The 16,654-nt window shown below is 34.7% G+C and overlaps 1 protein-coding gene across 1 annotated transcript; it reads left to right on the forward strand.

The window, feature by feature from the left end:
• The first annotated feature begins 11 nt into the window (after positions 1 to 11).
• LOC121297208 (kinetochore protein NDC80 homolog) lies at positions 12 to 16,473 on the forward strand. The gene is made up of 17 exons (XM_041223350.1): positions 12 to 115; positions 1,441 to 1,530; positions 2,974 to 3,057; positions 3,553 to 3,679; positions 3,886 to 4,058; positions 5,026 to 5,128; positions 5,276 to 5,365; positions 5,750 to 5,843; positions 8,259 to 8,359; positions 8,615 to 8,759; positions 9,319 to 9,524; positions 10,113 to 10,265; positions 10,425 to 10,514; positions 10,882 to 10,974; positions 11,334 to 11,464; positions 15,408 to 15,510; positions 16,284 to 16,473. The coding sequence occupies exons 2-17, from the start codon at positions 1,445 to 1,447 to the stop codon at positions 16,404 to 16,406; spliced, it is 1,902 nt and encodes a 633-aa protein (XP_041079284.1). The 5' UTR covers positions 12 to 115; positions 1,441 to 1,444; the 3' UTR covers positions 16,407 to 16,473.
• The last annotated feature ends 181 nt before the right edge of the window (positions 16,474 to 16,654 follow it).

Below are 16,654 nucleotides of genomic sequence, written 5' to 3' on the forward strand. Positions count from 1 at the left end.
ATATCTCACGTATCGCGTAGCGGCCGTTGCTTGCTACTTGATAATATTGGCGCAAATTTTAAATCGGTGAAACGTCATAACCAGAACGAAAGTCAGAAAACAAATAAAAAACAAGGTAAGCAGTTTGTTTTTAATTTGTGTTGTGTTCGTAAAGTGACCACGGTTAATATAACATCTCCAAAACGAGATTTTGTATGAAGTTTAGCGAACCGGTACACCGTGTGTTGAAGTTTGAACTGCGATTAGGAGTTTTTAGTGAAAAAAGGGCCTTGACAGAGCTGCTCAATTTATCGTTATCCTGTCCAGTACTTCAGTGCTGATAAATTAAGGTACATTTGACTTTTTAAATGTCAGAGTTTGTTTAAGGAGATTTTTATTCATATATTTTTTTATTATTATTATTTTATTTTGTAATTCTTGTAGTGCGCTACCAGTTGGTAATATGTGCCAGCTGTGCGACTGATTACACAGTACGTCATTAACAAATGTAAGCTAATGTTGAAAACTTCACCTGTTAGTGGTTTCCTTTTTATTGTTCTTTTCTAAGATGTATATTATAAACGGGGTATTTGGGCATAACTGTAAATTACTAGTGACCTAAAAGTATTTTTAAAAAATCGCTTAATCTAAAAAAATAAATAAATAAATAAAAAATCCGGCTTTAGTTTGTCACTATTGCCAGAGCTACCGGTTGAGCAATTGCTTAAATAAAGCATGAATTATCTTAATGTTTTATTGTTATCTTTGGGCATTTTAATAAAATAACACTGGGGACTTTCTTAGAAGGATTCGGAAATGTGCAGTCAATTTTTTATTTTTATTTTTATGATCAGGTCTGGATAATATTAAGATGACAGGATACACGTGAACTGAAAACACAGTGCAAGCTTGATTGAAGCAGTTTATAAATAGTCAAACCCCTTTTATAATTTCAAAGGGACTAAGCATAAATTGTGACAGTGTTGGCAGAGCTGACTATCAGGAGTTTACAAATAAGCATAAACATTTTTGCAACAAATTAGTGGTTTGCTGTGATTTTATACTGTCTGTTACGCTGTACATACAAATAAGAAAACTGTAAAAAAAAAAAACTGCCGTGTTCTGCAAGATATATTTTATACTGTACTTTTTTAAACAAATTGACTACTATACAGCAAATAACTTGTATATAAACCTTATAATCTTATGTGTTTTATTTCCCAAAGTGTTATTTAGTGGGTGGAAATGAGTTGTATTACTGTTAAATGTGAGTGATCTTAACCCATGATATGTCCAAAGTGATATCACATATCACACGCTTGTCCCCAGTGACTCCCATTATATTCTGTCCAGGGCATTTTCAGATGGCGATTCAGTAATAAGAGAAAGGTGACATTAACAGGAGTGATAGTTAACGTGTTTGACTCTGACCGTAGTTTAAATCAAATGTTTTCTTCCCAGGAAGATGAATCGGGCTTCAAGTAGCCGGCAGTCTCTGCTGCCGATGAGGGTAACTGACAATGGCAGAATGAGCCTAGCTACTCCGCAGAGGTGAGTGTTAAGAAAAGCCACTGGTTCAGCACCAGGTAACTTAAATAAAATAAAAATAAAAAATACCAGAGGCAAAGTAATAGAATAATTTCAGTGTTATTTGGAAAATAAACAAATATGGGCACAGATACATGTATTAGGCAAAGTAATTTTGTAGTAGAGGGAAAAAAGAAAGATATGTCCTATTAAAAATAACAAATCTGCAATAATTGTAATTTTGATGGAATTCAGAAAGTAACAAAAAAGATCTGGCAATTCATTAACAGTTAAGTGAAGCAAGTCCATAGTTTTAGTTTTAAAATTCCTACATAAATTGAGTTTTGTGCATTATTAATATTGTCATGTTACATGTGATTTAGACATGAGCGAAAACAATGCCGTGCACACTGATCAATTTTTCAGATTGATTTCGAAAAATGTTGCCCGTTATCACAAAATATTTAGGGTCCGGTGAAAAAATTGGGATGGTTGGGTAACCCGAGCCAGATGTTTTATTTTTTTGGCCTTAAGTAGTTTATTAGATTACCATACTTATCTAATTTTGAGTTATCTTTCCTTGACCTTTGTTTGACTTGTCATAGAATTGAGAATTGAGAATCTTTTTGGTCATAATATTTTCAGTTGGGTTTTTACACAAAAATGTATATTTTTCTACAGTTTAAAATGCTTCAGATCAAGACTTTCTCTTTTCCCCATGAAAACTTGGATCAGAGATTGAGGGATAGAGAACAGGTTTTAGGTTTTAAAAATATAAATTGTTGTGGATTTTAGAAACCCACACTATTCCAGCACACAGTTCTGGGTTTCAGAACTCCCCTTGTTTATGTATGTTATTGAAATGACAGGTGCCTGGAGTTTGAGCAGTCAGGCCTCTGCAAAATCTGCTCATATTATACTTATCACAGGATTAATAAGTATCACCTGAGGTTTAATACAGTAGAGAGGAGTAACAATTTCTTACGTGTCTGTCGTTTTTAATATAGTGAATTGTTTCTCTGGTTTTAGGAAACAGTTGCCTTGTTCTGTCTGCCAACAGAAGGCGCATGGCACTTGCAACCCAATAGGATAATGTAGGAATGAAATAAAACTTTTAAAAAATGTAAAAGTTTAATGGCAATGGCTAGTTCCCGAAACAGTTAACTTAATTTTATCATTTTACAAATCTGCTGAATTCATTGATCTTGACTCCTCCCCCAGACTGCAGGTTACCTAAAAATGATTCTCAAAGTTTCTTTCCTCTTATGGGAACTAGACTCAACCATTGTCTCTCCTAGGATTTCATAAATCAGATGGGAGGGTCCAAGTAATTTAGGGAGTTCTTCCTTTACAATATATCAAAAAAAATTAAATCCTTGTTTTTTCACACAACTATTGCCAATTGGATGGGACATTTGTTTACAAGAGGAACTTTAATCTTCTTATGTGATAATTTATCTCAAGCAGCAAGGGCCCAGGCTTTGGGAAGTTGAACATAGCAAAACCCCAGTCTGGAACGAAGGAAAGAAGAACCAGTTTCTTTGGGAAAAGGTAACTACAAATTACAGTTATGAGAAAAGGGCACTTCTGAGACTGAGAGAGACTTACTTCACTGTTCCTGACTATTATGTAGTACTGTGTTTTACTTGGAATTTGATGAGATGTGGGTAGGGGGATTCTGCATAAAAAGTAAATATACAAGGCATCTCAATCTCCGGCAATACAGTGGATTAATGTACACCATGAAGCTGAATTATGAAATGTCCATGATGTCCTCATTCCAGAAAGTCATGTGAGGGTTGGAGCTTTAAACTACCTACTGCAATACAGTACAAGTGGTGCCAAAAGTTGATTGGTCACTGCCTAACATGACTGTCTGTAATGATGAAATATAAAATGGCAGCTACTGTATAGGGTATGATGTCCTCATTACCAGGGCAGCATAATTCACAATCCTTCAGAATTGCAAACATCCTCAAGCTGTTGGAATTAATTTTAAGTAAACCATAAGTGTATGTATGTATGTAAACACATATCTTATTTTAGGGCAAGTGGTGCAGGAATGTCTCGTAACAGCACTTTTGGTGGTTTTGGAGGCGCTGAGAAAATCAAAGATCCACGTCCCCTCCATGATAAATCCTTTGTCCAGCAGTGCATAAGACAGCTGTGTGAGGTAAAGGAAAACAATCCTTCATTTCTAGCTTTTATTTATTTATTTTTGCAACTGGTTTTAAAAAAATCATTAGTTGATGAAGCCTTATATAATTTGACACCCATTGCAGAGCAGTTTGAGCATGTACCTTTTGTACAGGAAAACCTCAGTTTGCTGTGCAATGGGAGTGTTAAACAATTCCCTGAAACATCCTGTCTTTCTCCTAGTATCTTGGAGAGAATGGTTTCCCTAGTCCAGTTACAGTGAAATCTTTGCAGTCACCTACCTCCAAGGAGTTTCTGAAGATCTTCTCCTTCATATACAGTTTCCTGGATCCAACTTTCCAAATGCCAACTTCAAAAATTGAGGAAGAGATTCCAAGAATTCTTAAAGACCTGGGGTAAGAGAGAGGCATTGGACTATTTCTCCAACTGAGTGAAGGTAGATCTAATTTTTGGGGCTTCTGTTTTTTGGTTTTAAATGATAAAACACCCCTGATACAAAAAAAATAATGAAATCTGTGCTTGGCCAATAAACACCAGGGGAAAAAAGGTGGAAATGGTTATGCAATTCACATTCACCTCTTTCCCATTTAAAGAAAAAAAAAAAAAAAAACTTTCCCACTGCAGCTGGACAATGTCGCTCCTTCCTGACTTGTAGGTTTAAAGTATTCAAAACAAATCTATGATATATACAACAACTATTGAGTGGCAGCACATTTCTAAATTTTTATTGGCGACTCCTGCGAGATTTAAAAACATGATTATAATTAGGGATTTAAAGTTGTGTTACAGTTAAAATATGGAGGATTTAAAAGAGAATTGCAAATTGTGGCAAAGTTAAAAAAAAAAAAAAAAAAAAAAAAATGTGCCTGTGACCATAAGGATTTAGTTGTGGAAGACAGCAAAGGAAAGAAGGTACAACTTAAGTGTGCAAGCACTGTCGAGTTACTACTATACATATTTTGACCAAAACAAAAAAAAAAAAAAAAACGCCCAAGCATTTGGAAAGTGACCGAAAACAATGATTTCATACAGTATAAATAGCGAAAGCCCCGAAAAGAGAAAAGATTTACATAAAATTCAAATAGTTAAAAATAAGCACAGAAATAATTTCATAAATGAAAAACAAGCCCCAATTATAATTCAAAGCTGATGTGTCTGACAATCTTGTTCAGGTTAAATTTAAAATATAGGTCTTTGGTGTTGGTTTTGTCTTGCAATGTTATGCACTCATTAGAACATACCCTTATGACACTCCAATTTTTTTGTTGCTCTCTTATAGACAAATTTTTCCATTCAATTTAAAACTGGTGAATATTAAATATTTAAAATTGTTAAAATACATTTGTTCCCCTTTCATTGCAGATATCCATTTCCTATTTCGAAAAGTTCCATGTACTCCATTGGAGCTCCTCACACTTGGCCACAAATACTGGGAGCATTGATTTGGCTGATAGACAGTGTGAAGGTGAGTGGTGCTGTATGCTATTAGACAGAATTACTTTATAAATGGCAGCCTCGGGTTACTAAAGCCAGTAGATCTCAGTTGTACTGCACATCATACTTATGTTAGTAACATACTAGTAGAAATTGCCTAATTCATCTATTTCTGCAGCTATTTGATACCATGAGGGAACAAGACTTACTGTTTCCAGATTTCTCTGATGGTGGGATTGAAACAGAGGACGGAATTGAATTTAATAAGGTACTGCGTTGAATTATATACTTTGCTTACAGTAACCAACCCCTGTGAATGAAAGTGTATTGAGCCTCTGTGTTATGGAGGTCGATCTGGAATCCAACTCATACTTTGCTCACATTGTATGTTTATATACACCTCAGAATGTATCGGACTGTTTTTGTGTTTTTGAATAATATTGTATGTGTGTAAACCAGTCTGGATAACTAACACTGCATCATATTTAATTTAAATATCACATACAGTACTAGGGGGGGCTATATATATATATATATATATATATATATATATATATATATATATATAGGTATATAATATATATATCTATATATATTACGTTTGAGTGTTTTGACCTGTTTATTTCCACCTCTCTTTTTTTTTGTTTTGCAGCTGTTTATTTCTTACACTTCCAAATGCTATGATCGCTTTATGCAAGGAGCTGACACCTTTGAAGAGGAAGATGCAGAGTTCTTACCTAAATTGAGTATGTATCCTAAGAACAGCAAAATATACCAAACCAATCCAGATTAAATCCAGTCAGTGCAAGGAATTAGGGTGCCTGCAGTTTTGCAGAGCCAGTAATATTACTGCAGATGGGTGCACATGTTTTAGAAGACGCATATTTATGTATATTTTATCTATCAAGAGAAAGCCATGAAACCCCAAGGTATATAACTCCATCTACATATAAAGTATTTCTATTTACAACACAGGTCTCCTAAAGCTATATCTTAACACTGAAATTTACAAACTAGGTCAACTAAACACAGTTGTTGTTGTTATTATTATTATTAGATTTTTTTGGGGGGGGTGTTTTTTTTTTTTTTGTCATGAAACAATTACATATTTTTAAAGTTTTTCTTAACTTTTTGATAACATATCACAGTATAGCTATGGCCAAAAGTTTTGCATCACCCTGTGAAATGATCTCATTTTGGTTCATAGTCGACTGAAACCTGCTGAATAATGTTACGGTAACATTGGATTACATACCACTTTGCAGTTGTTCATATGCTTAATGGAAAACTGACAAATGGAAAAATGTGAAGTTTAGAAATCTAACAGCAAATACTGTACTACAGTTATAGCTTCAGGTAGGCTTTAGCGATATCATTTTGTAGTTTCATAAAATAAATTGTTAAATAAAAGATTTCAAATTATATGTGTGTGTGTATATAATTACATAGCGAAACGTTGGGCAGCTGGCTCTTTGAGCTATATATATATAATATAATATAATATAATATATACACACACACACACACATATACATACAGCTTTGAAAAAAATTGAGACCACTGCAAAATTATCAGTTTCTCTGGTTTTACTATTTATAGGTATGTGTTTGGGTAAAATGAACATTTTTGTTTTATTCTATAAACTACTGACAACATTTCTCCCAAATTCCAAATTAAAATATTGTCATTTAGAGCATTTATTTGCAGAAAATGACAACTGGTTAAAATAACAAAAAAGATGCAGTGTTGTCAGACCTCGAATAATGCAAAGACAATAAGTTCATATTCATTTTTAAACAACACAATACTAATGTTTTAACTTGGGAAGAGTTCAGAAATCAATATTTGGTGGAATAACCCTGATTCATGCGTCTTGGCATGCTCTCCACCAGTCTTTCACATTGATGTTGGGTGACTTTATGCCACTCCTGGCGCAAAAATTCAAGCAGCTCTGCTTTGTTTGATGGCTTGTGACTATCCATCTTCCTCTTGATCACATTCCAGAGGTATTCAATGGGGTTCAGATCTGGAGATTGGGCTGGCCATGACGGGGTCTTGATCTGGTGGTCCTCCATCCACACCTTGATTGACCTGGCTGTGTGGCATGGAGCATTGTCCTGCTGGAAAAACCAATCCTCAGAGTTGGGGAACATTGTCAGAGCAGAAGGAAGCAAGTTTTCTTCCAGGACAACCTTGTACTTGGCTTGATTCATGCCAAAGCTGCCAGATTCCAGCCTTGCTGAAGCAGCCCCAGATCATCACTGATCCTCCACCACATTTTGCAGTGGGTGCGAGACACTGGCTTGTAGGCCTCTCCAGGTCTCCATCTAACCATTAGACGACCAGGTGTTGGGCAAAGCTGAAAATTGGCTTCAGCAAGGCTGGAATCGGGCAGATTTGTCTTTGTGAAGGGCGCATGACTCAAGCCAAGTACAAGGTTGTCCTGGAAGAAAACTTGCTTCCTTCTGCTCTGCTCTGAAATGTTGTCGGTAGTTTATAGAATAAAACAAAAATGTTCATTTTACCCAAACGCATACCTATAAATAGTAAAACTAGAGGAACTGATAATTTTGAAGTGGTCTCAATTTTTTCCAGAGGCGTGTGTGTGTAATGTAATGTAATATAATATATACATTTTTAATTCTGTCTAAAGCCTAAAGTCCTAAGTGGTGCAAAACTTTTGGCCATAGCTGTACATACTCAAAAAATAAATAAATAAATAAATAAAATGATTTTTAAAGACTGAAAGTCAATCCCTATTAACCCAAAATTCTTTTTTTTTTTTTTTTTTTTTTTTTTTTTTTTTTAAGCGATCTTGTTAACAGTGATTTCTGTTGATTTTAATGTTGCGCAATGAGCTGCAAAAACTAAAAGCATACATTTATTTTTGATCTATCCAGAGAAATGTTATGTTTTTGCTAAAAGCAGTTCCTCCTGTATGGGTAAAATTGCATCTTTCAAACTAAACTGGATCTTTTGTTAGTGTCATTTTCGTTACACTTAAGGTGTTCACTTTAAGAAAAGATGCAGCCTAAATAAAGCCTACTGTAATATCTGCAGAAAGTCAGTAAACAATGAGAATCCACGATCCTGCTATCAATTGGAAATGTATCAGTGCAGTATACATTCAAGTCATGTGTAGGATTTGTATGGTTTTGCAGAGGATCTTTATAATGTTGATGAAGCCCATTTGGAATCGCTGGCAGAAAAATACAAAATTCTGACTGATGAGGTGGAAAGACTGGAAAAAGAGAGTCAACAAGTAAGTACATTTTTTTTTAAAACTCAACAAATATTTTGTTTCCCAAGTTATTGAGAGTATCGGAATCTGGGGGTTTCTATTATCAAAATCAGCAATTGTCAGGATTTACGTCTCCATTATTTGAATGAATGTTTTTTTTTTTTTTTTTTTTTTTAAGGATAACGATAATTGGATTAGTGTTCCCCTGTTCAGTATAAACATTTGAACCAATTAAAATAAGATGTTTTTTTTATATCTTTTTGTTTATTTCAACAGGACAGATTAATGACAAAAAAGTCAGAAAAACTTCAACTACAGACAGATTTACAGAAGTACCAAAGTTACCGCAATAATCTGGAGTCTTTCAAAAGCAACCTGGAGCAAAAAGTGATTGCAGTCTCAGAGGAGTTGGATGGGGCAGGTATTGTTGCTTTTCAAGTTTAAATATTTTGAACTTTAACAGAGAAAACCTTCTCCCACACACCTTATCTCAATTGCAACGTCACTTGTTATTAAAGAAAAGTAACTAAATCATTCAATTAATTTTATTTTTATTTTATGATGAGACATTCCCATCATGGCGTCTTTAAAATTATATATTGTGTGTGTGTGTATGTGTTATATATATATATATATGTAAGTTCTTTGTGGAATTTGTGTTTTTTGTATGTTTTTGAATAGTCTTTCAAAACTCAGTTACATTTTTCATTTTGAATTACAGTTGGTGAAAAACATATAATTTGTACTGTATTTCAGAAAATAAATCCCTTGGGAGTATAATTATATGGCACCACATCACATTACCGTATAAAACATTACAATATCTATTTTTGGATATTTTTGTTTTGTTTTGTTAAAGGTAGTCATCTTTGTTATAATAACACTAGTTTTTGTACTGGGTGGTAGTTTTGTACCTATGGGCTGGTTCACACATTAAGATTTGTCTGGTGAAAAACAATCTTACACATGTCTGTTTCCAGGATTGCAGGTTGAAGCTTTAAAACAAGAAAATGGACGACTGCAACACATCTTTGAAAACCAGAAATTCTCTCAAGCTGATATAGAGAGAATAAACCATGAAAGAAATGAACTGCAACAAACAATTACAAACCTGAACAAAAGTCTTGCAGAAGCTGAGCACCATATGTGGAATGAGGAAATCGCCCTTGCAAAGTCTAAAGAAGCTGTATGTTTTATTTATTTTAATGTATTCTTTACACCACCTTGTCCAGTTGCAGCCATCTGTAATATTAGCAGCCTAGCTATTAAAGGGCATTCTCATTTTTTTTTTTAAAGTAGAAAGGAACTTGTCAATTTCACATCAGAATCACTGATTTCATATTTACACATTTCTGTAATCTACAGATGTGGTTTGTTTTTAAATGGGTGCTATCCAGTTTATTTTAATAATGTGTTAACTCCAGTTAAATCAAATAGTCAGGGGTCAGGGTTTGGGACTGTTTCTCCTCACAGTGCTTCAGAAGACCCTACTAAGCTGTTTGGAACTACTACATTGAGAGAGTATACGTTGACATTCTAAAATTGGGGAAAATAAATGGCATTTTAAGTGTCAAACTAAAATCATCAGATTTATCCAGATCAGGTGTTTTTTCTAGTATTGCAAATAAAACTCCACTGTTATCTCCTTATATCCAACAAGTCTTGAAGTACCAATCCAGTGTGGGTAGCTGTTTCTGTTAGTTAATATACCTTCAGAATATTAATGTACTGGTTTTATAGGTAAAATTGTTTTTATTTTTTGTTTTCTCTTAAGGTGGAAGCCGAACTAGCAAAGTATCACACACTTGCCAGAAAGCTTAAACTCATCCCAGCATCAGCTGAAAATGCCTGTGGCCATGACTTTGAAATCAAATTTACCATGGAGTGTGGTCCATCCAGAATCGGTCATTACAAAAATCAAATTCATGTATGTTGATTTATTTTATTTGACAGTCTACTCAACATTTGTTTGCAAAGTGTATTGATTCTGCAATTTTTATCATATTTTGGTGCAAAAAACTAATTAAATTGAAAGGCTTTCCACAGTGCTTACGCATTACTCCAATTTATTAATTGTTTAAATTAGACTCCCCTGATGAATATGATTGCTCAAGTGGAAGAGGAGATCAATAAACTGGTCCCCCAGAAACTAAGCATGGTGGAGACCTCGGAGCAGGTAACAGATATTTAATTGATGTTTAAGGTTTGATTTATTGCCAAGTTATTTTTGTCTGATTGCAGTTTGACTTGTTTTTTCTATAATGGGGTAAATATAAAAAAATATATATAAATCAAGAGGGGTTGTTTTAAGTACTTCAGCTTGATTTTGTATTTACTATTTAGTTAAGTATAATACAATATTTGAATGCTTTATCAAAGTAATTAAGATTTTAGTCTAGCAGAGTTTCACTTTCCCAATAGCCCATGTGATAAAAGCCAAAATATAAGGAGAGCTATTCCTTGCTTAATGTTTGAAAAGCATTCATAACAAATGTGAGTATTTTTACTCCATATCATTTTATAGTGACCTCTGTTTAATTAAGGTGAGCTCCATGATTGCTGACAAAGCAAATGACTTGAAGCTGCTGAAAGAGCAGCTACGAAAGTTGGACGAGCAGCTGGAACAAGAACTGCATGTAAGTCTCAAGGAGAATCAAACCATGATATGCTATCCTAAACGGGTGCCCAGTGCAATATTAACAATGTACAAAAACTGTGATGGCAAAAATAGGCTAGAACAGGTGGGAGCTATCCAAGGTTCTGAAACCATAGTTTGTGCTAAAGATCATCATCCAAACCACAATCACCAATCTAACCAATGCCTAAAGAAGAATGTCTCTGAAAAATGACCTTCTCTTTTAATTATATATGGGAGTTATATTGCAATATTTTATTTACAGAAATACATTGATTAACCAAACAAAGTTGTGGACATCTCCTGATCCCAGTCACAGTCTTTGCTGTTTGTAACGTGGTTGTGTTTGCTGGCTTGCAGGAGGCAGAGCGTGAGGAGCACAAGTGGTCGACTGAACTGGATTCCTTGGAGAGTCATAAGAAGCTTTTGGAGAAGAAAGTTACTGACGGTTACGATGAAGCTGTGGAACAGTTAAAAGCAACTCGGCAAGAGTAAGGAAAATATTCTATTGCATACGTTCTGTCTATCAGAAGTATTTGTTTTCTCTCAGCTGTTTTTATACTGGATGTATATGCAGTCATGCTTATCTTGTATGGCTATTTTATAAGTGGCTATAGTTTGGAAAGAGGATTGTGCACAACTTGTTAGCGGATATCAGAGTTGTAATGACTCGACTCGGAATCAAGTCGCAATTTTTTCATTGCCATCAAATAACTCTAATTGACTCCCTGCTAAAAAGACGTGACTACACTTATGCAAAAAAGTCTCCATCTGACAGTCATTATCTTTATCAAAACAAACTTTTCATTTTCAATACATGCAGCTCCTCTCTAACACACGCAGTCATCTTGTCATTTTGCACATAAACAGGTTCCTGCCATGGTTGCTAAGACCATTGCTAATGAAATAAAAAACACCTTTGCAGCCTGTAGGACCATTCTGTGATCATAATGTCACAAGCAGCAGGGAGCCCTGGAATCAAAATGTGTAGGCAAGAAGCAAAGACAGATTTCTGATCGCAGAAAATGCTGAGGAAAACAGTAATTTTTGAGTTGTCACACACGAAAAAAACAAAACAACAACATCATGACATGGAGAGTTGTTGGGGAGAGAAACAAGCAGCCGCATTGTAATGACAATGACAAAATTTGAGAGAAATAAGCTTTTTGTACATATCAAATTTCTGGGATCTTTTTTCAGAAACATGGGACCAACACTTTTACCTAATTAACAGACCTAACACAGTGGCAAAATTTGCTTATAAATAGATCAAGGAATCAAATTCACTCAAATGGAAAGATGAAACAAACCATGGACTTTTAATGGTGAACATAAGTGGGGCAAGTATAGTATGGGGCCATATTATTGTGTATTCTAATTTTGTATTTAACATCTATATAGATGTATAGATTGCTAATCTCCTGTAAAACTAATCTGATTAAATCAAGGTAGTTTGAACTGTCAGAACCAGTGTTTAGTTTGTGCACAGCCCCGGAAGCTCTAGGCGTATTCCCTATACCTCCTATTTAAAAAATGTCAAAATGCTTTATTTTTAATTTCTCAACACAGTTGTGTCATGTCTGCAAGTTCTTGCGTGCGCGCTAGAGACAGTGCACTGCCATGTTTGTAGCCTACTTTTAAATTACTTTACAATCTCGGCTGAGGGCCTGTATGTAAGATGACACTGGTTGCAACTCTATTGTCATTTTTTTATACACAAATAAGCTTACTTGATTTGAGAAATGTCATGAATGATACAAGCAGCTTCTTACACTTCTTGGTTTGATTAAATGAGTAGTACACAACAAAATATGAAAGCTGAACATTCACTTCAACAAAGAACAACAACTTTAATGAAAAAAATATATTGTAGCCTATTTAAATAAGAACATTAGTTGCTATATTATATTAAACCAAAACAATAACAAAAGAAAGATCTGGTTCTCTTGCCTTTTTCAATGAATATCATTTTAATTAAGAGAATAAAAACATACTAAGGTAACAACTACCTAGCCTAAGCTTTTAATTAATCGTTTTACCAGTGTTTTTTGTTACACATCGATGGTAATAGTGCAGACCGTGGGTCAAACCAATGTTTGTGTTGGGGTGCGTATTTTATTTTATTTTTTAATCCATGTCGTCCTTCTGGATTCCTCATGAATGCCTTTTTAATTTGTTTGTTTTTTAAACCATTTAAATGCAAAACCATAACAACATATATAGGTTTTTTTTATTATTATTTAGTATTTGTCCTGCGATTTGCCTTTTAATTAATTTTTCTGTACATACTATTGCTTTTGTATATGATGTAGAATACGTGCATGTAAACATCTATCACTAGTACGTACAATACTCTTTCAAATAAAGGTGTTATGAATTTGAATGTGCGTTTCTTAAGGACGGCGTTATTGTCATTTCTTGAGCCACGGCACCTCTGGTCAGGACTAATGACTCCAAGCAACTCGAGTCAGATTGGTGACTCGAGCTTGACATGTCAAAGACTCATCTCGAGGCTTTACTCCCCAATGCCTCAACTCAAGTCCCAATTTTGGTGACTTGTTACAACTCTGGAGGATATATTTACAAAATGTTAAGGTATGCTAAGAAGACTGATTGATCTGCATGCAATTGGAGGAGAATCGTAGTATAACTAACTTTAATTTTAAATTGACTGTATGACGATTAACACAGGTTTAGGTATTTTCCAGGCAGTCCTGTATCAGTCTTATGTAGGGGATGTCAAGTTTAAATCTGTACACAATTTTAGTTTAGTACAAGTTACATGTCCAGACTCTAAAACAACTTAAACACCAAATATACTTTAATTCAGTGTTGTTGACTAAAAAATAAAATAGTCAGGTCACAATTATACAGACAGTCGGTCAAAATGTATATATTGAATCATTTACTGGAAAGAACAACCCCTTGTATTGTGAGTGTGTCATTGAATTAATATTTGGATATTTAAAGAAAAGATCATTTGCACCCATGTCCATAACATTTAATACAGAAAAAGATTAGAATTCAGGAATCTGTATCGCAATAACCCTACTAAATAGAGAGCTCTGTTTTAATTACATAGTTTAATCTTCATTACATTTGTGGAATTAAAGCCCGGAACAGACAGGCACGGTACGCTGGCATTTTGCTGCCTGTTTACTTGCCATTGCTTTAATATGGTGTTAGACAGATCAGTGTGGGGCGATACCGCTAGTCCCACTGTGACACCAAGTGGTGCCGCTCAAATCAAATCTTTCTACAGAGGTGTCCAAGCCCTTAGAAGTGTCTAATCCCTCCCATATTTCATAGGACAGATGGGTCAGTATTTTATACATCATTCCTGATAAGCAGGCTTCCTGTAGACAATTTGATACGGTTATCATTTGATTTTTTTTTTTCTGTTTTTTAAATATCATTTCTGTAGTTCACTACTATTTTTACTAAATAACTGGCTGTAAAATGATATATTTTCTAACACCAGTTGTAGGCTATTTACTGTCAGCAACGTATTATGTTTCTTTAATAATAATAATCTATTTTTATATAGCGCCTTTCATAAGACTGCCATCACAAAGTGCTTTAGAAGGTACGAGACTAGGGTGTGTGAACTATGCATTAGCTGCAGAGTCACTTACGACGTCTCGCCCGAAAGACGTAGCACAAGCAGGTTAAGTGACTTGCTGTGGGTCACACAATGAGTCAGTGGTTGAGCTGGGATTTGAACCGGGGACCTCCTGGTTACGAGCCCATTTCTTTAACCACTAAGTTAAAGAAGAACTAAGTTCTTTAAGTTGGTCGCTCATTTCATACAACTGCATATAAATAACAGCTTTGATAAACTTTGATAGCATCACACCCTATAGAATTAAGTATGTTTCAGAAGTTCAAATGAAACTGCTGAATAGTGTTAAGTTAGCATATTGAATTGCATATCACTTTGCAGTTTTCCAAAAAAAAAAAAAAAGTGACATTTCAAAATCTAACAAGAAATACTGTACTACTGTTGTGGTTTCCAGTAGACTTTTGCAATATTGTTTCTTTGATTACATGATAAATTAAAATATTGAAATTATGTTCATATAGGTTTGTTTAATTGTCGCCAAATTCTAAGTGATGCAAAACTTTGGGCCATATATGTAAATTATATTTTGAGTACATAGCGTACAGTGTGGTACTGACAACTACTGTGCCATTTACATTTTTTTGCAGTATTATAAGAAGTCAGTCGCGTACTGCTTGTGTGTGCTCGGGTGTGGACTAGCGGTATTACACTGTTAAAATGCCCAGCAATGCCGCAACATGTCTGTGTTCCAGGCTTAATGCTTTCTGTTCCATCAATGAAGACTACACCATAATTGCCTAATTTTTATAATCACTGTAGTTTGTGCGACTGAACAAAAAATACTAATGAGTTACTTTACTTGTTTGTTTCAGGTACCATCTAGTGTTGCAGGAGACTAGCGAAGAGCGCAGAATTGTGGCAAATAACCTGAGCAGCGTCCTTGACATCGTAACAAACCATGTGTCGCTTGTGGAGGTAAACCAGTTTTATTTAATCTGTTGGGATAGTGTCTGGTATACCTACAGTCAAAGCGAGTGCAGGGTTAGAATAATTAAACTCCCTCCAGAACATTGTCTGTATGGTGCAGGGCTACATGGGAGGGATACAAGACCATTCTGAAGTAGTTACCGCTTCTAATACCTCAGGGCAGTTTAGTGAAAATCTGCAGTGAAGTTAAGGAAGTGTTCTGCATCAGTTAGTTGAATCTTATGAGCTACTATTGCTGAACAAGTTAAACGGAGAGGGATTAAAACAAAGCTTGGTCTGCTTACAGTAATTTAGATCTGAGGTTTACTCTGGTGTCTATAAATGTATAAAATACATTTTAGTGTGAAGGCTCACCTAGTAAAAGCACTACTGCATTGAGTATAAGTTTGAATCTTGTTCATGGTGAATTTCCTGTGGGGAAATACACAGAGCTCTGCATTGGTCTTTGCACTCCTGGGTTAGGCAGAGACTGGGACTTGCTTAGCCACATTTGTTGCTTAAGTTCAACAGGTGAAAGGAGACCATTGGCATGACTGTGTGAACAGAGTTCGTCAGTTGATCTTCAGTCCTACTGAACTTAGTGGGTTTCGTCAGTGGGGAAATATTCAAATTGGAAGGCTTTTCAGAAATCCTAGTTCTTCCATATAGTTTGTAGACTTTAGAATTTAAAAAGTCAATTAAAAAAAATAAATAAATAAATCAAGCAGTATTGTATATCTCTGCTGTACACAAAGCTCAAAATGGTGAATATTTCTTTCCAGAAATTTCTGCAGGACCATCACAAAAGGGTTGATAGAGATTACCAGGATGTAATTAAGGAAGACCCCCTTGAGCAACTGAGGGAAATTGTGGACAAGTATATCCACAAAGCAAACTCTATATAATATGTTTTCTTTTGTGCCGGAGAAGGAATTCAGTACAAAAATAAATAAGTTCTTTGTTATGGATTTCCATTTTCAGTTTTTTTTCTCTTATTGTGTATCTTTTACATGTGTTTTTTTTTTTTTGTTTGTTTTTAAAAATAAAGATTTGACTTGTTTCTGAGACTTGTGTTTGTCAGAAAGAACATTTCTACAGCATTAGAAGCTTCAGTAAAAACATTTATCTAAAACCACTTTTTTTTTTTACAATT

The sequence above is a fragment of the Polyodon spathula genome, chromosome 22, assembly GCF_017654505.1.
Source record: "Polyodon spathula isolate WHYD16114869_AA chromosome 22, ASM1765450v1, whole genome shotgun sequence".
Lineage (NCBI taxonomy): Eukaryota > Metazoa > Chordata > Actinopteri > Acipenseriformes > Polyodontidae > Polyodon > Polyodon spathula.